Source organism: Acanthopagrus latus, chromosome 5 (assembly GCF_904848185.1).
Source record: "Acanthopagrus latus isolate v.2019 chromosome 5, fAcaLat1.1, whole genome shotgun sequence".
NCBI classification, from domain to species: Eukaryota; Metazoa; Chordata; class Actinopteri; order Spariformes; family Sparidae; genus Acanthopagrus; species Acanthopagrus latus.
Window position 1 is genome coordinate 25831136 of NC_051043.1, and position 22801 is coordinate 25853936.

At 42.5% G+C, this 22801-nt stretch overlaps 1 protein-coding gene and 1 long non-coding RNA gene across 3 annotated transcripts; one reads left to right on the plus strand and one right to left on the minus strand.

Annotated features, from left to right (window-relative positions):
• Positions 1-1335: 1335 nt before the first annotated feature.
• LOC119020329 (pikachurin) lies at positions 1336-22749 on the plus strand. The gene is made up of 23 exons (XM_037099599.1): positions 1336-1439; positions 3032-3118; positions 4637-4663; positions 4890-5007; positions 5099-5234; positions 7741-7907; positions 11220-11332; positions 11468-11715; positions 12269-12456; positions 12564-12664; positions 12756-12856; positions 13695-13839; positions 13986-14175; positions 15345-15470; positions 15793-16036; positions 16118-16229; positions 16474-16590; positions 16827-17007; positions 18520-18598; positions 18731-18874; positions 19266-19349; positions 20711-20814; positions 20933-22749. Exons 1-23 carry the CDS (start codon positions 1401-1403, stop codon positions 21082-21084), a joined length of 3003 nt encoding a protein of 1000 aa, XP_036955494.1. The 5' UTR covers positions 1336-1400; the 3' UTR covers positions 21085-22749.
• On the minus strand, positions 18595-19919 carry LOC119020330. Of its 2 annotated transcripts, none has more exons than XR_005075288.1 (3): positions 19712-19919; positions 19235-19387; positions 18595-18878 (listed from the first exon to the last, which is right to left on the minus strand). It is a non-coding gene; the product is annotated as an uncharacterized LOC119020330 (long non-coding RNA). The 2 variants fall into 2 exon arrangements; XR_005075287.1 differs by having other exon boundaries at positions 19235-19310; positions 19428-19919.
• Positions 22750-22801: the final 52 nt, after the last annotated feature.

A 22801-nucleotide genomic window follows, 5' to 3' on the forward strand; every position in this document is an offset into this window, starting at 1 on the left:
TTTCAATTTACAGAGCCCTGCTCCGCTCTGTATCATCTTCTGTTTGATCCCTGCGTCAGGAAGTGTGCGCTTTTGTCACTCTGACAGGGAAAGGTCAGTCATGGCTGCTGTTTGGCTTGATTATTCACAGTCATTTACAGTTTTATGTTGCAATCCAGCATTTTTAAGGTCATAACAACCCTCCACATTGTGTAATTGTCACAGTAGTACATACCTTTCAGGCTATAAGGGTCCTTTACTGCACAAGTTTGTCCATTAAAGCCAGATGATGCATGTACAGGAGGTCAGCAGGGGCGCTGATGAGCGACACCTCTGCAGCTCCATCTCTGTCTTTCTCCCACAAGAGGCTTCTCAAGTGTTTTCAGGCCACAGCCGGACTCTGGATGTGCAATCACGATCTCCTGAAGTGTCGCAGAAGCACCCAGGATTAACTAACTCAGACCATGAATGATAATGACGGCGAGCTCATCGAGCTTCAGGTTAAGACATTTCACATATGGTCCTTTTGTTCGCGCCCTTCAGACAGGCTAAAGTGAAGAACAGCGTTGATTCTGCCTTCATGATCATCGGCTGTTTGGAGAAGATGTCGCCACAGACTTTCTTTTCTGTGCTTGAACTCCTTGATTTATTCTGTAAAACAGTGATGGGAGTTCACTGGTGAACAAAGATGTATTTAATAGGAAACTGAACTAGAACTGCTGTCACAATTTGAAAAAAAAGGAAAAGTGACATGATGCTGAGATGCTGAAGAGTCTCATAATGTTGGTCACAAGCTGTCATGTGAAACGGACATTCATTTGCTCTGCTTCGATTATTCCATCACAGCTGTTAAATTGATTAAAAATATGACTGTCGTATGTTTTCAAGGAGATTTACATTTGCTGTAAAAATAAAAACCTTTTTGTCGATATCAAGAATAACTATCGTTTGAAAATGTGTGTTTTCTGCTGCTTTGTATTTCCATTCCAGCACATTTTGGAGGCAAATATTTTGCTTTTTTTCTCCACTAAATTGACATGATAACTTTATTTATGAGCTACTTTGCATATTCTGTGATTACTTGTGATGTGTAAACAATCAGATGGTGCGTTGAGCAGGATGTTGAGTGACAGAACAAGAGATGAGGGCTGCTTCAGAGCCAAAATACCACATTTATATAATTATTTAGTTTATCAGACAAAAAAAAAAAAAATCAAATCATCAGCCAGGCAGATATTGGTCTTGATCTCCACTACCTAACGCACTGACACTCACATTTTCCCCATTGTGTATCTTCTGTGCTCCTCACTTGTGTCTTTTTTTTCTTTTCTATGTGTTTGTGTAAACTAGATCGTCTGAGTCCTCCGTTAGACATCCAGCTGGACACGGTCAACTGCACCGCCTTCAGCGTGCGATGGAAGATGCCCCGGCGCCACGTGAGCACCATCACTGGATACAAGGTAGATTAAATCTATTGAACTCACCCAAGTGACGTCCTTATGCATCAGAGGCTGATCGGAGCTTTAGAGATCGCCACCTAACAAGGAAGTGGACTTAGTTTTAGTTGCTGAATATATTTTTAACAGTTTCCTATTTGAAAGTCTGCCGCTCTCCATCCAGACAGCAGCTGTGTTGTTACTGCAGTCACACAGTGTTTCCACCTCAGACGAACTCGCTGGGAGTTTATTCCAATCAGCTGGTGGCTCATTTGTTTCTTCTTTAGCTTCTCAGAGCCAGTCGGCTTTTTCACCGCTGGTATTTTCAAGTAAAAAGTTGGTGAGCTGACACGTGCAACTCGACAGTTGTTCAAAAACGAGACCTTCCAAGGACATTTTGTGTGTAATGAGTTTCATCTCAACAGGTACATACATCTCCCACTCCCTCCAGTTTTCTATACAGTCGATGATGATGGTACTCGGCCGTTGTTGGTGCACAGAAGTTTAAAGCAAGTCTGATGCAACACTTTTCATATGGATAAAGTCTTGAGCTTAATTCAGCCGTTCAGCTTTGGCGATCGAAAAAAAAACACCCACCTACACTCTCCTTTCAAGAAGAGGTTTTCAACCCGGCCAACATAAAAGAAGCGACTTCTCAGATGGGCCGTAAATCAAATTTCCTCTGTTTTTTTTTTTTTTTTCTGAGTGGATGCCCGTAGCTTTTGCGAAGCCGCTGACGTCTGTCCATGCTTTTAAAGTGCCTGTTAAACTCCCTGTCCTTGAGGGCGAGATTGATAATTTGAAATATCTGGTGTTTTGATGGAACTCTGTCGCTGCCGAATTTATGGTTTTGCGAGGGGCAATACGGCTCTGAAAGATGTGGCCACAAATTATTTAGTGTCCTGTCAATGTGTTTTATTTATTTATTTTTTTGCTTTAGTCTTGGTAAGCTGTGATTCAAGAATAAAGGAGGATTTGTTTTGGAACAAAAGGCTGACAAATTGAGATATTTGCAATATTGTGTTTTTACTCTAGGTTTTGTGTGTTGTGTTTATTTTATTCTGACAAAACTTTACAGCGTCTTCACCTTGTTTGTTCTCTCTTATGTTGAACTTTTTTACTTTTTTTTGGTAACATTTGATGCCCAGTTTCCTTCTGTCCTCCTTCCTTCTGTCCTCCTTCCTTCTGTCCTCCTTCCTTCTGTCCTCCTTCCTTCTGCTCTTGTGTTTGTTTTGAGTCGACCATTAACAAAATGTGGATCAGCATGACTGTGTGTGCTCTGCTTTTGACCATATGTCTGCACTAAGAGGATTAGTCAGCTACCTAGCTTCCCCACGACTCACAGATAAACATGTGCGTTCATTATGGCCAGTCACTCTGGAGGTTCATACATAATCCCATTTCCTCGTAGTATTTCTTCCTCATTAATCCGTGTTTACATTCATAACGTAAGAGAGGAAAGAAAAAAAAAAAAAAGGTGCTTTCATCCAACATAAACAAACATAACATGTATGAATGCCTACCAAACCCGACGCTGCCAAAATAGGTTTGACTTTACCGGCAGGATCTGACTCTTCACATCAGTGTGTGTTTGTGTTTGCGTGTTATGTTTTCAGGTTTTCTATACGGAGATGAAGAGCGGCCGTCCCGTGGGTGCAGCCTCTTTGATGGAGGTGCCTCTCAGCCTGGACATGCTGACCACTGTGAGTACACTGACTTTTAACTGCGCTGCTTTTATACCCCGACACTTTGATATCGTATTTGAACGCGCTTTTGGGGAAAAAAAAAAAAAAAAAGTCCAATATAATCATCTTCAAAACTTTGATCTACCTCCAACTTCCAGTTTTGACAGTGTGGTGGTGGCAAACTAAATCTCTCTCGCAGCGTCCAGAAAAACACACGCTTCTAAAGCAGCGTTACTCCCTGAAAAACAAATAAACCAAAAACAAAAAAAAACATTCAGGAGATAAGGCCAGTAATATTCTATGTTTTGTTTTGTTTTTTTTATTGTCACAAATCCCACAGAAAGACTTAAACCAGCAGCGAATTAATCCTACTAACAAGTGTTGCCTGTGTAGCCAAAGCCTGATGCATTTTATCTCTCGGTCCCATATACAGCTCCACTGTTGTCCAGAAACTTTTTAAAAAAAACACACTGATGAGTCACACATTTGCACCAAGTGAGGTGATGTGCATTATTATGGTGAATATGATTTATCCCTGTATCCAATTAAAACAACAGATGGTTAATTGTGTTTTCAGGTGGTGCAGAGAGAACAATCTACTGCTCAATACAGCTGATTGTTGGCTGTATTGATTTTTCGTTAGAAATGGCTTTATTATCTAAGGAAACTTCAGAACGCAAAAGTCCCACGCCAAGTTCTTTTCAGCATTTAGCACAGATATGTTGAAATCTGACATCTCCTTGTGTTGCAGCTTCCAGTTCCATAATGATCAAGTTTCAATTTGTTGTTGTGACGATGTTGTGTTTTAGTCCTAAAAACACACACACAAGCCACAACGATGGCTGGAAATTGTAGCGCGGTCTCCTTAAATGTCACACTTACAAATGCTGAAATGCAGCCTGGAACTGCGATCACTCTCTTGGCAGCCCTAAATATGAAATCAAGTCATAAACATGTCATTTGAGCATAACGATATAATGTTGATACATCAGTTAGTGCCCTCTTGGATTCCTCTTGTGGTAGATAAAACATGATAAAGTGCTGTCTCTTCACTATAAATATATCACAACATCCTGCGCTCTGGTGCCCCAAAGCACGCAGCTTTAATCTTTTTCACCTCTGCCATCACTGGTGCCCAGCGAGGTTCAGTGGTATTGTTAAGGTGGCTGCAAAGGAAACTTACAGGCATACAAACTCCAGCCACAGTCTGCTCACCACCCTGCTGCCGTCTGGTTAGAGATACAGAAGTATCTGCCTACATGACTACAGGGCAGCGTCTCTCCTCAGGCTGTGAGCATCGTAACTTCACCCTCCACACTCGATAGTTTATGTTTAGGACTTAATATTTGTGTGTCCATCCATATGATTCCTGGTTTTGTGTCTGTTAAATCCACTACCATCGAATAACAAGTCTTCAAAAAAGACATTCTCACTGTCTATTAAGACGTAAAACAACATGACTCATGTATGTCTGTACGTTTTGATCTCGCTGTGGCACAAACATTTACGGATGCCTCTGCTCTCTTTTTCTCACAGGGGCAATTCGACGGACAAGCAAGCTTTGTGAGTTCCATCCAAGTCTTCTTTTTCTTTTTTTTTTTTACTAAATTACACCCTGTCACTGCCATCGAATCGCTTTTGACATTTATAGCTGAATATGACTTACTTCTCTTCCTCATATTCTTGCCTCTCGTCTTTTTTCTCAATATTCTATCACTCTATCTTATCCCGCACGTATTTCAATATACATCTCTATCACCACTTACACCCCCCCACTGATGTTGTCTAGGATGTGGACATCGCCAACCTAAAGGTGAACACAAAGTACAGAGTGAGTGTTGGAGCGTATGGTTGGGCAGGAGAGGGCAGACCCAGCATGCCCCGAGACATCAGCACCGCTTCACATGGTGAGAGCTCGTAGGAATCTACTGAAAAGCTGATGATGTTTTCTTTTAAATATTTCTTTCCCCTCACTTGCGTTTCCGTCTTGGCCGTCAGAAATGTGCATGCCCCCGTCCCCCCCGACTCAGCCGGTTGTCATGGCTGTGTCTGACACAGAGCTGGCGTTGTCATGGCAGCAAGGAGAGAGCGAGGGAAGCTCACCTGTCCTTCACTTCCTGGTGGCCTACATCAGGTTAGTCATAATTGATTCATCAGCTTCCCTGCTCCTGCTAATACACAGTCACGCATTTTACCGGTGTGTACCTAAGTGCACAGACGCAATTACACACATGTTGCACACATCCTGTATTACCATGAAACCAGCCATTATACAGGCCTTAAGGAGGCGGAGAGCAGCAGGAAATGTGTACGTCATGGAGAAAAGGAGCAGGACTGACTGAAAACCACAGGCAGGGAAGAGGACAACTCAGAAACCTTTATGCTAAAAGAAAAAAAAAACTGCTTCAATTCTATTTATAACCACACAGAACATATGCTGTGTACATCATTGCAGAAATGTTGTTTGAGGCTAAACTCTGATCAAGCTCGAATTCTAGTCAACATTTCACTGGTTGTTAAAGATACTGAATGTCCAAAAATGATGTGATTAGAGTGGTGTAACTTATTGAATAATGGTATCTTAAACAATAGTTTGAAGTGCTGGTATAAATGTACGCAATGTTTAGGTTATAGGTTCTACAAACTTTGGCTTAGGATTAGGAAAAGATTGTGTTTTGGCTTGTCTTGAACTGTGGTGTCTGGCTAGCCTTGTTGTCCCTCCATCGCCTCTTATGAAAGACGGGTCATAAACCTGTGATATGAATGCCAACTGCGACATTTTATCCTGTCGATTAGTGTGGAATTACCCTTATTTTCACAGTCAATGGCAGTTAGAGGAGAAGATCAATACTACCCTAATGTTTGCATGGTAAATACGGCGCTAACAGCCGGTTAGCTTATCTTAGCACAAAGGCTGGAATCAGAGGGAACCAACTCGCTTAGCTCCAGAAATCTGCCCACCAGCACCTCCAAAGCGAAATAATGAAGACTTTCTTGTTTGTTTAATCTGTGAAAAAGCTGAAACATTTAACATTTTTCGAGGACTTAGGTGCTAAAATCACATGTTGGACAGGTGCAGTGACTTCTGGGGCTTCTAAACCATTAAAGCCGTTATTCAAGACGTTTAAGGAGAATACTGGAATCCAACAGGTGGAGCATTCATGCTGTCACAAGTAAAATCACGAGGGCTGATGATTTTTGCTTTGTGAATAGGTTGGAGCTACAGCTCTCACCTAACTTTTATGGGAGTGCGTTAATGGATGTATAAGGCTGCACATTCAGGCCCACTTATCACTGACCCGTCACCGCAGTAAATGGTGAACTGTTTAAATAATGTTTTTCTAGTCTGACCACTCAAAGTGCTTTACAAGGCATCCATTAACAGATGCAGTCACACACTGATTGCAAAGGCTGCCATGCAGAGTCTCCATAGGAATGTAAATTATTTTCTTCTATGCTTAGCCATTCGGCCGTACGCTGATGGAACAGTCATGTGGAGCAGTTTCAGGGCTTTAAGTAAAGGACACCTACAGGACACATCCACTCTTACGATTAGTGGACGATCTACTCTCCGTCCTGAGCGACAGCTTCCTGAAGAAGACTCACTCTATCACTCTAATGCACACATAATGCACACAGCTCTCTTTCACAGGGAATTTTGTCGTGAGTGTAGCCAGTTGTGTTCCAACACGAGGAAGAATGAATGTCACTTTCTGTCTTGGCCGTGTCCAGCCTAACACACGAGCGAAGGACCTCCCGTGTCTAGACGAGTCCTCAGGCGGCGACCTTCCAGAAAGGAATCTTACCCTGGAGTCGTCGTCTGAGGGTTTGCCAGACACAAATAAAAAAAAAAATGGCAGATTTTTAGAAATTCCCCTAATGATTTAAGTGAAAAAAAAAAAAAAGAAAAAGATCTAAATTGAGCAAAGTGTTGGTTTCATGGTGCAGATTTAACACTGACAGACTGAGTAAAGAGAGCAAGACAGAAGGCAGAGAAACTGTCAATTGCTGTGACAGAGTAGACATGAATCAGGGTCTGTTTTTGCATGCGAGGGCATTTTTCCCACACAATAGGGCCGTCTCAGAGGCAAATCTTTCTCCGCTTACATCAAAAGAGGTCTCGCTGAAGAGAGACATTGAGTGGTGGGGAAGATGACCCCATTCAACAGATAGCTGAGGCTCCAGGCGCTCAGACTCGGCGCACGAATGTGGCAGCTCGACATGGAAGCTGGAGATGATGGATAGAAAAAAAAAAACACAGTTCAGAAGTTCATCGCTCTGATTTTTTTAAACTTTACTTTCTTTGTTCAAACCGGCGCTCTGATTAAAGGAGAATATAATGCTTTTAAGATTAAAAATAGTAATGAGGGGGGAGAAAAACATCTCAATCAACGATCAGATTGTTTTGTGTGAAAAGTTGTGCGACGTTTTTTTTTCCTTCCAGCTCGTGAAAGTGAAAGATCGCATCAGGATTTTTAAATTTACCTCACAAAAACATGTCACAACATATCAAAACAATGACTCTGAAGATGTTTTTAGAATGAGTGATTTTTGTTGCACAGAAACACCCGTAGACCCTCGTGTTTTTGTGAAATATCACAAGTGGAAAAGCCAGATTAAGCTTCTTTTGTCTTTCACAGGCCGGAGATGGACACGGAGTGGACGTATATCCGCGAGCCCATAGAGTCCAACTCCATGGTTCTGAAGGGGCTGTTGCCAGAAACGGAGTACCAGTTTGTCATCAGAGCGGTCAACGCACACGGAGCTAGCCCACCCAGCCACATCAACAACCCCGTGCGCACTCTAGGTAAGGACACAACGCTGAACCCTCAGCCAGCGAGTGACAGCCAAGAAACAGCTTACAGTCTCCGCTTCCTTGTTAGTCTGATTTCAACCACATTTTCAAAACAAAATCAGTTTGAGATCAGTTTTTCCACAAAAACGCCCACACGGAACCAAACAGGCTGTGATTACTTTCCGCATCACCAAAGTTTTCATTACAATGAAACATTCGTTGTGTTCCCCTGCACTGTTTTTAAAATCCCAGCTTTACTTTGCAGATGTTTTTCACACAGCAATCAGCAACAAAGTTTTACAGCAGAGGCAAAGTTTATAGATGCAACAGACACGTGAAGACGAGCATTAAACTTCCATCATTATTTTCTCTTCCCCATGCCGATGGAGCTTTAAAGAATAATGTTAAAGAAAAAGTTCACCCCAAAATGGAAATATATTTATTATCTGCTCACTGTCATGCTGATGGGAAGTGGGGTGAAGTTTCATATTCCACAGAATGTTTCTGGAGCTTCACAGCGAAAGTGTTGCGGCATTCTCCCAAACAACTGCTGTAGATGGGGACTTTTTAAAAAAACACATTTTGAAAAAGCCCGAAAAACAAAATCCATGTCAATCCAAGTCTTTAAAACCCCTGGATCTTAAATTGATTTGAATCAATTTTAGTTTAAGATGGAGCATCATTTTGCTATGTTTAAGTGTCATAACATGTAAATCCACTATTTCATATTCAGAAATTCAGTCATTTAGATAAATTTCTTAAAATATTTCATCTCTTTGGGTTAAAAAAACAGGTGAAAACAAATAGAATAAAAGGGGGATTTATTGTGGCACAGAAACATGTTTGCCTCTCTCAGCATTTGCATAGTGTAGGACAACACCTGGCAGTGAGTCGGTTTGTTTCCCGCCTGGAGCAACAGAGTCATTTACTTTATTATTTTTGATGTAGTGGTACGTGGCGGGGGAGGGGGGCGACCAGGACTGATTGATATTAAAGCACACACACATTCACACAGGTGTGTGCCACATATAAACACATACATGCATGCAGCAATGTCTTAATGGATCACTGGCTATGACATTCAAACAGTTCGTGTAGAGATTTGTGTCAGGCTTTAGGACTGTGATTACATGTGACTACTGAAATCAAACAGTCACGTAAACACAATCACATTATCCAGGCTTTTTTCCCCTCTGACCCACAGACCTCACTGCCGGCTCTCAAAAGCCACGTGGACGCAGGAGGCTTCTGCTTTACACACCACGTTAGCCGCCAAACCGTTCGTCGACTGTTTTAAGCCTTGAGTCGGAGAGACTAAGCTAAGAAGGGTCAGACATCGAGAGAGATGATGTTAGAAGAGAAGTTGCCCGGAAGAAAAAAAACAAAAATGTCAATGAAAGTTTCGAGACACGAGATCAAAACGAGGCGGTCAGACGGTCACAGACGGACAGACGGACGGAAATGAAGAGACGTGGAGAAGCGTGGTTTGTAAAGCAGGGGATAAAAGCGGGTTACGCTCGAGTCTCATCAGACAGGATTAGGGACGGGATGCCAGACCCCTTCTCTGCCCATCCACACCCCTGATGCACACACACACACACACACACACACACGCACACACACACACAAAGCACCGCTGCTTGAGTGAACAGTGGGGGTGGGCGCTTGATTGACTGACACACTTTTCTCATTGCTCTCTCTGTGACCATTCGTGTGTGTGTGTGTGTGTGTGTGTGTGTGTGTGTGTGTGTGTGTGTGTGTGTTTATAGCGGTTGGAAACAGAGTGGTATTCACCGAGGGGGATTGTTACACAACAGAAGATTAGTTTGCTGAGGGCTTTTTTTGGGCATCCCCCCCTCCTCCTCCTTTAATGTCATTAGGCTGCGCTGCTAAATTGAACTTTAAATCTTGACATGCATTCTGGCTTAATAGTCAAGTTTCTGTGGAATGTTTGATTGATTGATGAATTAGACGGCTATTTGTTTTGTATAAGATGTCTATGAAATGTAACAGCATGGTGAACTTCCAGTGTGGGGAGTTGGAAAGGTGAGGGGAGAGGAGGGAGGGGAGGTTGTTATGTAAGCTGAGATTAAGTTTTCTCAAGGTAGAGTGGATGTCAGAGGATGTCTTACATTTAACACACATTGTCCTGTTGTTGTTTTTTTTTCCTATTGTATAGAATTAGATCATGAAGGATGTTGGTGAAATGATTAGCAGTCTTGCAGCTGCAGTCAGCTAAACAAAGATGATGTATTATTCACTGTCTGGCTTTGTCTTTGTACGTTACGAGCTGACGTTCGTTATCGAGGAGACACGTTTCAGTACTCGCTGCAGCGGCCCGGGTACAGACTAACAGGTAGATCCGCTGGGCTGGAGGATCTTACAGTTATTTAATGTCCTGTGATCATCAATCCATCGTCAGTGAAGTGTTTGTTATTGCATGATCGTAACCACGGCACAGCCACCGCTCCATTCATTTCCATCTTTGCAACTTTTGTTCATTGTTGGAGCCATTTTCAATGTCATCACTAATTTTTTTGTGAAATGTTGCTGCAAATATCAACTTTTGTATAAAATCTAGTAGACAGTTTGATTTTGGGACTAGAAAACAAGGGACCACCTGCGCCAGACGCCACTTTCATGTTAAAGTCCATTTCCTTTTCAAGGTCCAATAAAACAGAAAATGAGATTTCTTTATCTATTGGCCTGTAAACCAGCTGCAGGGTTGTGATGTCACTGTCTTCAACCATTGAGTCACCACCCTAAGCCACGCCCCCCAGCACAGGCTTGGTTGCAGAAGAGGTGGGCGTGTCTGCTCAGGCCTGTGTGAGCTGACCAATAAGAGCAGAGAGGGCCTGTCTTAAAGAGACAGGTGCTCATTTTTATTTTGTTTTAAAGCTTGTGATCATTTTCTAGTAGACACCTGAAAATTATGAACCACAAAATGGTTTCATGGGATGATTAGATTACAACTAACAGATTAATATAAATTGTAAAAGCGAATATATAAATGTCTAAAGATGACTATATCGCTCATGAGCTTAATGGAGCAGTTCATTCAAAAAGGAAAATTCAGATAGAAATTCAGGAAGGACCTCAACTCAGTGAAATTGAGACGGTAATTATATTAACAGATTATTCACAGCGTCATTCCCATTTCTTGTTGTTTGCATTTTTATCAAACATTGACTTGTATTTCATCGTTTGACCGTCTGTATTTGACCCATCAACCTTTTCATGGCAGCCATCAGCTGTCAGTAATGAATTATATATTTTACAAAGTAAGTTATAACCATCCTGTATCTTTCTTGACACTTGGAACAGGTGCATCAGAGGTCGGCAGTGGTGATTATGGACGTTACATCACAGATTCAAGGATCAAAGATGAAGACGGCTTCGACGTTGATGACTCTGATTATGACATCTTCATTGAGGAGGTGAGTTTCTAGACACCACGTCAACACATAAACGTTTTAGGTGAATTTAATCTCGTCAGTCAACATTAACTGAACACACAAGAACAATATACTGCCTCTCATTCTTTTTCTCTCCTTTCTTCTTCCTCTTTCTAGTTGAAGCCATTCCCAGGTATCAATCAGGACAACAGGAAGTCTCAGCTCCGTTCACGGTCCGGTCCGCCGTCTGGTCGAAATGTCGTGTACCGCATGAACACCATCGCTCCTCCCAACGTCACCGCCCCTCCGGCTTCCTCCTCCTCCACCACCACCACCTCGTCCATCTTCCAGGACTTCACAGATCTGATTTTCGCGATCACCTCAGAGCGAAGCACCACGACCGCTGCCCCACTGAGCACCACCAGGTGAGATGTACCTGTTTTACTGAGGGAATCCACTTTCCTTGATGAGATGCAACTGTTTTATCAGCAACTGGGCTTGTGATGCTGATCCTGACTGATCCTGATTTCTCCAAATTGCTCATAATGCCAATTCCTACATAATGTTGCTTTAATTCTAAATCAGTACGGGACTTTTAGCTTGTATTGTATTTACGAGTTCAGTGACACCACACAATAATGTTTCTTAATGCTGTCCCTCTCACTCTTTTACTTCTGGATTGCTGTTTTGCCCACATCTCTGTGGGAATACAGGGAGGGCCTAATGACTGTGCTGTTGGGTTTTGGTGAACATTTTGCTTTTTGCTGTTCAATCTGACTCTTTCTGTAAAATAAGAGATCAGGAAAACCATGTTCACTTCCCCTTTGAACTCAGGCCTACATCAAGTTATCTTGTCTTCAAAATAATCTGAGGATGGAACCGTGAATACAACACGTACATTACAACAGTGACACGCACATATTGGCTAAATCACGGACTAAACTTCCTCATCTGTCTTCTTCTTCTGCTCCACCTTAGCCCCACTTTGCCCACCACCACCACCACGCCGACCATGTCCCCCTGGAAAGGCAAGGTACCTCGTGTGTACGACCTGACCTGCGACGACACCGTGTGCCCCCCTGACAGCTTCTGTCTCAGCGATTACGAAGGCGGAGGCTCCCGCTGCCACTGTAACCTCGGGCGGAGAGGGGACACCTGCTCCGAGGGTGAGAGAAGCACGTGAGCGCTTCAGTTGAAGCGTGGTGCTGACATTTTTACTTTTTGTATGCACAAATGAATTTTTCACTCATTGTGTCCTTTGTTTCTTCTTCAGTGGTGGCTGTGAACTTTCCCAGGTTCTATGGCCACTCTCACATGACATTTGAACCCTTGAAGAACTCTTACCAGACATTTCAGGTCACTCTGGAGTTCAAGGTAAACCACTACGGGGATTTCTTGTTGTCACGCTGATGTTTGGCTTTCAAAAAGGTGGAAAGAGCTTTGAAACAGTTTCTCTGTGCTGCAGGCGGACTCGGAGGACGGCTTGTTGCTCTACTGCGGAGAAAACGAACACGGCCGTGGAGACTTTACCTCTGTGGCTCTGGTGCGAGGCAAGCTGCACTACAGGTGAAGAAAACAGTGACTCGCCTATCAGTTCAGATTCTCAGATGTGTGGCTGGTGGATAAAAGCGGCTGACAAAACTTTAGAATTGTGTTTGTAGTCGCACACTTGGGTCAAAAGAGACTTGATTGAAAAGGTTTTTGTTTTGGCGGAAACAAAGAGTTTCATGTTCATTTCAATGCTGAAAAATGATTTCTTCGAAAGAGGAAATCAAAGAGGAAAACTGAAAAGCCGCTTTAGGAAACCACTTGAATGGGGATGGAATGGCAACACTGATGGCTGATGTAAACACACAGTGGATGTATGTTACATACATACCTATATTTATGCCTCCACGCCGAGGCTGTCTGTCAGTCCGTCCTCTTCCTGTGACGAAAACCTGCAGGGGATTTCCTCAAATTTGGAACAAACGTCCTCTCTGACTCCAGGATGTAGTGCTAAGATTTTGTTGGTCAAAGGTCAAAGGTCAATGTCACTGAGACCTCGTAGCGTCCCATTCTCGTGAATGTGATAACTCGATTTATAACCATTTGAGGGAATTTCTTCTCAGTGTCACCTCACAAAACATGTTTTATGTGAGTACATTTTATATCCAAAAGGTCAAAGGTCGACTTTACTGTGACATCATGATATAGCCAGTATTACCACAGAGTTCAATTGGATTTAATGGTGTTGCCACAATCACCAGCCAGACGCTAGAACAAGTGGATACATGGTGTGAAATGTGAAGACAATCAGCGAGGAATTTAAGGGAGGTCAAAAGGTGCATATGATTTTTACATCAGTTTTTCATTTCCAGCATGCAGTGTGTAACACCTGGATGTGCCACGTGTCGTCCCTCAGGTTTAACTGTGGTACAGGAGCAGCTCAGATAGTCAGCGAGAGTCGTATCGTGGTTGGTCAGTGGCACACAGTCACCGTCTTCAGAGACGGCATGAGCGGCTGGCTGCGTATGGACAACGACACACCCATATCTGGACGCTCACAGGTAACAACAACACATGTGTCTGCTGTGCAGGTGATAAGATCGAGGTTTCAAACACAACACACTATCGATGATCTCTGTCTCTGTGTGTCAGTGTTTACATTATTCCCCTTCAGGTAATGTACTCTGTATTCTGCTCACTCTTACAGGGTCAGTACACTAAGATCACTTTCCGTTCCCCGCTGTATGTGGGCGGATCCCCAAGCGCTTACTGGCTGGTCAGGGCAACAGGGGCGAATCGTGGCTTCATCGGTTGCATTCAGAGTCTCACCATCAACAACAAGGCCACAGACATCAGACCCTGGCCTCTGGGCAGAGCTCTGAGCGGAGCTGACATAGGTGAGGAAGCATAAAATACGTGTGTGAGTGCTATTTTACATTTGGATGACTGTTTTATTTATTGCCCTGCTACAGTTATTACACTTTATTTAAAGGAGACTAATGCTTTTTTTTGTTTTTTTTTCCTTATTTTATGTATTTGTGCATGTAAAAGATCTTTAAAGTTAAAAACAGAAGCTCCTCTCTCCAACAAAAGAGGCACTTTGAAGATTTACTGTGTTTTTGTTTTCGGCTCAAACTCATTTTCAGTGGGAGTGCATGGGGCACTTTTTTACGCAAGCATCGAAATCTCTACTTTTAAAACACTAAGAAGACTCGACACAACATGAAACTTTTCTCGTAGTATCACCAGGGTCTCTACACATGAGCACGAGCGTTGAGAACATTGTTTGTGTACACAGAGTTTAGTGTTTTAAAAAATATCAATTTTGATGCTAGAGTAAATGTGCCCCATGCACTCCCACTGAAAATGAGTTTGAGCTGAAAACGAAAAGATGGTCAATCTTAAAAGTGCGTCTTTCATCGTAATTGTGCTTTTACACGAAGGTTTGACTCATAGACATTCCCAAAAAAAGCCTAGGTTGCATTTTGGCGAGAGTTTCACTTTAAAGCATGAAAGCATAAAAACCTGTTTGAGGAGTGACCTGAAATGACATTATGGATCTCAAATTTAACATATGTCTCCTTGAAAAAAAAATAATGGCAAACCAGCACGACAGTGTTCATCTCGCGATTAAATACAAATGACAGTTGCAACCATAAACATAAAAAGACATACAGATGTCTTCATATAAAAAGAAGAAAACGAAAAAAAAAAAACATCACTCTAGATCCATTTTTTGACATGATGATGAAATTGCCTTTTAATAATTGTATTTTAGCCAATTTGTCGATGAAGCTGGAAGCAGCCTCTTTTGGCAAATTACTCCTCAAAGTAGGATTTTGCAGAACAGGATTTTCTAAAAGCACTAAGAGCCCGAGATATAAGAAAAGGTGAAAATTGGCCTGACTGGCGCAAAATTGCCTGTCAGGCTGTCTGTCAGTGTATTGACTTCCATGGCTTACATTACCTTTTCAAATGGCTGTCTTTTAACCTTGAATGTTTGACAGCTTCTCTTACTTTTTATATATTAAGTACTTTAATCTCCTGTTTTACTGCTGCGTGCCAGGCGAGTGCAGCGACAACGTGTGTGACCTGGTCAGCTGTGCCAACGGCGGTGGCTGCTTCGCAAACCGTGCCGACGGCTTCATCTGCCTCTGCCCGCTCGGCTTCAGGGGAACGCTTTGTGAAGAGAGTGAGTCACAAATCACGCTAAAAAAAAAAGGCAACACGTGTCTTTTGTACCGCTGTTAGCGTTCGACGGCAGGTTCCTTTGTGGTTTCTTCTCACTGGGTGGCTTTCATAGATTGCCACACAGATCTTTAAAGGAAAATGCTGTTAAGTGTGTAGAAAATTGGCTGAGATGATTCTAGGTGTCTCATATAGAGGCAATTTGACGATGGCAAAACCCACCACTTTCTTTTTCTCCTCCTCACCTTCTCCATTTTCCTTCTTTTTTTCATCTTAATGCCTTTTCTCAAATCTTAATGCCTTCCTTCCTTTCTCCGACTCTCCAGGTTTCTCACTGTCCTCGCCTCTCTTTAATGAAACTGCGTTCTCGTATGCCGTCATCCAGTGGCCTCAGATCTCTCAGAGTTATCTGTCCTTTATGGAGTTTGAGCTGACATTTCGGCCGCTCATGCCCGACGGGACCCTGCTGTACAGTGATGACGCCGGCAGCGGAGACTTCCTGGCTATCAGCCTGGTGGACAGATACGTAGAGTTCAGATTTGACTGTGGCTCTGGAGGAGCTACAATAAGGTACTAAAGAGATGCACTCTCATCAGCTTCTCTGTCAGTTTACTACATGGCCTGTATTGACTGTGATAATCTGCGCTACAGGAGTGAAGAGCAGATCAGTCTGGACGCGTGGCATGAGCTGAGGGTGTCCCGCACGGCTAAGAGTGGGATCCTGCAGGTGGACAACCAGAGGCCGATAGAAGGAATCGCTGAGGTAATTTGCTTAAAGATGCATGATGTGGTTTTGTGGCCACAAGGGGGCAGAAAAACTTCACGACAAACTCACCAACTGAACCTTTGCAAATGATTAAATTCTGCAGGCTGTGCAAGTAATAATTGAAGAATGAGGTGATTTAAACATTCAGCAGAAGGTCAATGCAACATGTAACTGAAAAAATGTCTATTGCCTGATTGACTTGTGTCTTATTATATTTTTTACCTTTATTTTTACTCTTCAGGGAGCTTTCACTCAGATCAACTGCAGCTCACCTCTTTATGTCGGTGGAGTGCCAGAATATGATAAAACCAAGAAGACGGCAGGAGTGATAAAGCCCTTCACTGGAATTGTTCAGAAGGTATTACAATCCCAACACGCAGAAACCTCTCACCTGTATTTAAACATTAACAGACAGAGTTTGTTGATCTGTTAATACTTGAACTCATTCAAAATACTTTGAATCAATTTGAATCAAAAAGCAGGATGCACACATTCATCTTCAGAGTTATCAGCTGCCTGCTTGCATCTTCACACCTCCTCTCGTCTCCTCTTCCTCCTCGTCTCCGTCTGTTTCTTATATTTTCACCTCCTCAGCTGATACTCAATGACCGCACCATGCCAATAACATCCAGCTCCGCCAGTGGAGTCAATGTGGCGAATTCAGCACACCCGTGTGTGGAAAGTCCCTGTGCCAATGGAGGGACCTGCAGGCCAAAGTGGGATAGTTATGAGTGTGACTGCCCCCTAGGGTACGATGGGAGGCACTGCCAGAAAGGTCAGCAACAAATGAATTTCTGTTTCTGTTACAGAACTGATTATGTCTTGGCACAGTCACACAATATGTTCGGGGTCTTTTTTGCAAGTGGGGCACTGTAGTAGTAAAGCACCAGGTCATCTATTAACATAACTAATGTCCTGTTCACATTTGGCTTCAACATGCGTCCTAAGTGACCAGATCACAGCACCACTAACCATTGAACTAGTAAGGGCAATATCCCAGACTCCTTAAAAAATTTGGAGATTTGAAGAGTTGTTGCATCATGAGGAGAAACCTAACACACTTTGTGAAACAGCTACAGCAAACTCTAAATCAGTGGTGTCTTCTTGTTAATTCGGCAATAAATACAATACATTAAGATATTTATGTCCTTGTTAAAAGTGTTGGTTTGTCTTTTTGTGCGTGCTGTCTGCCTCCATGTTTTAAGTGCCTCTTACCTCCAACACTTTTTCAACTGATGTCATCATTTACACCAAATTGATTAAGGAATATAACACATTGATGGTAAATATGACAAATTTGACAAATACAGAAAAGAGTAACTAATACTGGCTACTTTTTTTGTTGGCTTTGGAGAAAGTCACCAAACTCCTTTTAAAAAATGCTAAATTCAAAGACCTGCTGTGTCAGGAGAAAGTGTGTAAATGTAGTGAATGCAGTCTACAACACATTTTTAAATGTTCGGGCTTACTAATTTTATAATGTTATACATGAGGATATTTCTTTTTGTGTGAAAAAAGCATTGTATGTGTTTGTTCCAGCGATGTAGTGCAGAATTGATACCAGATGACAAGCGGTCAGTCAAGAAAGATTTTGAGGCAAATTTACTGCCAGACGTGAACGCACGCTTGTGATCGGATCACTCAGACCGGTTTGTAAAACCAAATGTGAACGGCCTCTTAGTGTTGCATTGTGATCATCAGACATTAAAACGTGTAGATGAAAGATACAACACTGTCTGTGGATTACAAACTGCTCATCGTATGGTATGTCTTGGGGCTGCTGTCATGATCTTTTGGCATCTAGAAATGTTTTGTTTTTATAATAAGACTGAAAAATACAAAAACTTCAAGGTTGCAGTCAACAAAATGTTTTTCATTTGTGTGATATATGGCTTTAACCGTGCAGCATGATATTTTCTCTTCTCTGGGATTAAATGTGTTTAGTTTTTTTTTTTTTATCTGCTATCATGTAATGCCATGTAACATTATATATTGGACAACATAATCCTTTAAGCCTATCCATGCCTTCTCTGTTTTTACCGCTTTCACTGAGCAGAGTGTGGGAATTACTGCTTGAACAGTAAGTTTTCTTCTCGCACCTCAAAATGGTCTTAACACAACATCATTTTTTCAAAGCACAAGCTACTTCTCTTCCCTCAGACAGTATTATATTTCTCCTCTGAGAGTCAGTCTACTCTTCTTGCTCAGTCTGAGTCAGGAGAAACATGCTGATGCTGCCACCTGGTGATGATAGGATGTAAACACAATGTTTTCTCTTCCCGCCCAGCTGTGACAGAGGCCATAGAGATCCCGCAGTTCATTGGCCGGAGTTACCTGACATATGACAACAGAGACATCCTGAAAAGGTCGGTGCTAGAAAAGTATATTTTGGCTTCATCACATGATATGTTTGGTTGCAACTCCTCCTTTAGACGTGTTGTTTAGTCCTTGTTTCAGTCGCACTTGTAATACATGTGAAAACGTGTTGCTGTCCTCAGGGTGTCCGGGTCCAGGACCAGTCTCTTCATGCGTTTCAAGAGCACAGCCAAGGACGGCCTGTTGCTGTGGCGAGGAGACAGTCCAATGAGACCCAACAGTGACTTCCTGTCTATGGGGCTTCAGGATGGTGCACTAATCTTCAGGTATCTGTTTAAAAACATGTCATGTGAGCTCATCATTCTCGCTAGAATATCTGTGATATCAAGACAAGTTTCTTGTGAAAGTCCATTTTGTCACACGGATGATCTTCCCCTGCTTTTCAAAGGAACAGGTGAAAGGGAGAAAAAGGCAGATTTAAAGAGGGAAGACAGTAGTAGTGCAAGAAGGGGATGAAGATGATGCAGAGGGATGCTGATCCTATAAAAGGTGCAGGGAAAGCTGAGCAGCCAGGAGAGGCAGAACTAAAAAAAGATCCAAAGTCTCGAGCGTCACCTTGAAAAGAAGCAGGATTTAACTGAGGAGCACTTTATAAATGTGAACCCGCTGAACCCTTTGTTGCTAACCTCGCTGCGTGTCTTCCCATGTTGTCTCTAGTTATAACCTGGGCAGCGGTCCGGCTAACATCGCCGTCAACGGGACCTTTACCGATGGGAAGTGGCACCGAGTCAAAGCTGTGAGGTGAGCTCTACAAATTCTCTTTATTACAAAAAAGAATCCTGTGAAACAGAAAAATCCACTGTGGTGATCACAACTCACCTGTGGCTATGTTTCGCTCTCACTTGATTTTTGCACCACACACACACACACACAACCATTAAACACACATCCCAGGTTTCTGTAACAACTTGTCAGATGTAATGTGACGATATATGCTAACTACAAACCAAACTCTGCACAATTTTTACATCTTGTAAAAGTATGTATTGAAGTAAACATGCATGCTCAGACACTTATTGCCAGGTGGCAAGTCAGTGTTTGCATAAGCACTTCACACCACTCAGAACAGTAACACCAAGCAAAGGAGCAAAAACGCGACTTACAACTCAACAAAGACCGAGCTAATGGCTAACTAATGGGGTAATGAGGTTCAGGTGGATTGAGGCGGAGAAACACAGGTGAAGGTAATGAGTGGAGGAAACAAAAGAGCAGGGAAGGAGACAAGGCAGGGCTGATGAGGCTGATGCAAGACCGGGGTGGGATGTATCAAAAGAGCACAAGAACACAGGAGCGAAAAGGAGCAAAAGAAAATCACAAAAGCCCAGAAAATCCATGAGGAAAAAAAATAAAAGGAGACCCAAAACTGTAACGACTCACGATCAAAACAAGAAAGTTAACAATGTGACCAATAAAGCAAAACATCAAGCTGGTGCAGCAACACAAGACACATAACTTAGCGAGCCAGCTAATATCACTATGTAACAATGTCTGTCATGCAGCCTCTTGCTCGGTCACTGCAGCTTTTTCCTCTTGTTAGCCTCCTCGGTCAGCGTTCTGGTCTGCAGGTCTGGTGCACATTCTGGCCCCAGACCTGAAAACCTCCTCCGTCTGGCAGGTCAAGTCTACTGTGATAAACAGGAAACTGTGTAAATCACAGAAGATTGAGGGCAGGGCAGCTGGAGGACATCAGAGGGAAAACCAGAGGAAATTAGAATGAAATTAAATCCAGTTTCACCAAAATCAGTGATTAGCTGGTGCTGTCTGTGGTGTAACCTGCTCACCGACGGACGTTACGTAATACAGAGATGATCAAAAATTGGGGGGTGGAGTGGTTGAGATGGAGACACTGATCGACCCATTACAGTAAAGATGATTGTGAAGGTGCTGTTTTAGGTTGAAATTAGTTTCATGATGTTGCTGTAAAGCTTCATCTCTTCATCCACCTGGGGGCAGAAGAACAAGCTGTAAACACAACACTGGCAGATCGGATGAAAGGTTCTGGAGATATTTGAGGAAGAGACAGACAGACAGATTGTTTGATAGTTGGATAATCTTTGAAGAGTTTGCTCGTGAGTTTAACCATGATCACTCATCCTCTTCAGGGACGGACAGTCAGGGAAGCTGACGGTGGACGACTATGGAGCAAAAACAGGCAGGTCACCTGGAAAGATGAGGCAACTCAACATCAATGGACCGTTATACGTTGGTAGGTGGAGCTCACAAGTCATATTTCCCGATAAAGTGCTGCGTATGTACTGCAGATCCAACAATAATGTTCTATATTCTCTCCTCTCTCATGTCTCTGTCTTCTCTCCCCCTTGAAGGCGGCATGAAAGAGATCGCTCTTCACACCAACAGACAATACGTCGGCGGCTTGGTGGGCTGCGTGTCCCACTTCACACTCTCCACTGATTACCACTTAGCGCTGGTGGAGGACGCCGCTGATGGCAAGAACATCAACACCTGCACCAACTAGAAGACGGCTCCAGTACAGCGGCTTTTCTTTTTTTTTTTTTTTGTCCACCTGGAGCAAGCACCTCGACCAACTGATTTGTCATCCTGAAACTGACTAATCAGAGTGAAAAAACTGAAAACAATTTAAATTTTTGTTCTACCAATTCAAAGCTGACGTGGTTAAAAACTCTCTGAAAAACAGTTCGGACACATGGAAACAGTAACAAAACAAAAAAAGAAAAGAAAAGAAGCGACCAGAGGATTTTACAAAGCACAAGTACTCTGTGAGAGGAGAGGAAAAAACTTAGCATTGTGGGTAATGAGGGTCTCTGAAATACCTTTTTGAAGGACGTTTTTTTTTTTCCACGGGACGATTCTAATTGTATCTTTATTTTTTTCTACTGTAATTCCTCCTTATTCGATTGCTGGAAGAACCGAGTGACCCATTGGATCAAGAGTCATCAAGTTTTTCATGAACCTGACCTAGAGCAGCTAGCACAGATAAACTTCTTTGTAGAGGATTTTGGTCTTAGAGGACGTCTGTTGTTTTTGTCGTCGTGGCATTTGTATTCTTGCTCGTGTTGTTATTATTATCAGTCAGTAGACTACATTTTTTTTTGGAAAGTCTGATTGATGTCAGTTTTTTTTTTTTTTTAATGGTTTTTAGTTTTGAAGGGTGAAGATGTCAGCTGCTCACATCATCCGTGTTTCCCTGTACCGTCTTTTTTAGTTTACACACTCGTTTATTTTTGAACCCTCAGATATTAGTCACACGGTGAAGCAGCTGAAATCCTGGCGAGACTGTCAGATACTATCATGTGACACGATCCACAGTACAGTGGACTGCAGCCTTCAAGCTGAGAAAACAGATCATTTCTTTTACTGAAGCATTTGCAGTTCGAGCTGTCAGTGTAGCGCTTTCCCATGCCTAAGCTTTACTTTATAAAAGGGACATTCTGCGAATGTTCCGTCTATTCTTTCTCTTGTTTTTGAGTGATTGAGGGTCGAAGTAAATATTGTTGGCCCCCCATCACAAACTTACAAATAAGATCTACACCCTTAAAAGCTTGAGCTCAGAACAAATCAAGTAACACATTGACATTTAATACACAAGTTCACATCTTGAATTTATTTAAGAAGAATAAAAGAAAGTCCTGAGGCATTTCCAACAAATCTACCACGTCCCCAAAGCATTTCAGATTAGGTGCATCCCAATGAAATCCACCGTGTGACTGTGGAATGTGAATGAACATGAGTGACATATTCCACCCCCGAGTGAGAAGATGACAAAATGTTTATGCATCTTGTGTTTGTTGAATATTTGGTCAACCGTAGACAGTAGGCACATGTTGATGTAGCATCTGAGATGGCAGCTTTAAAGCTTTAAAGGAGCAATTCGTGAAGCCGGATGATCCAAATATCTGCAAAGGAGGACTACTTTTGGGCGGAAGAGACCAAGCACGCAGGAAGTGTGCACGTCCCAAAACGTACGACTGCTCGAGCCTTAATATCCTCTTTGATATCTCAATAATCAAGTTAGTGGTCCTGAGGAAGTGTATATAGGTGTCACAGCCGGTTGTAGGTGAGTTTGGAAATGTACCTCTACAGGCTTGCCGTCACATCACATCGCAAGACAATGAACTAGAAATGCATTGAATAAAATTAAAGTTGATTTGCAACAATCTGCCATCATATTCTTTTTTTTTTTTAAATTAGCATTGAAGGAATGTTTGCTGTAT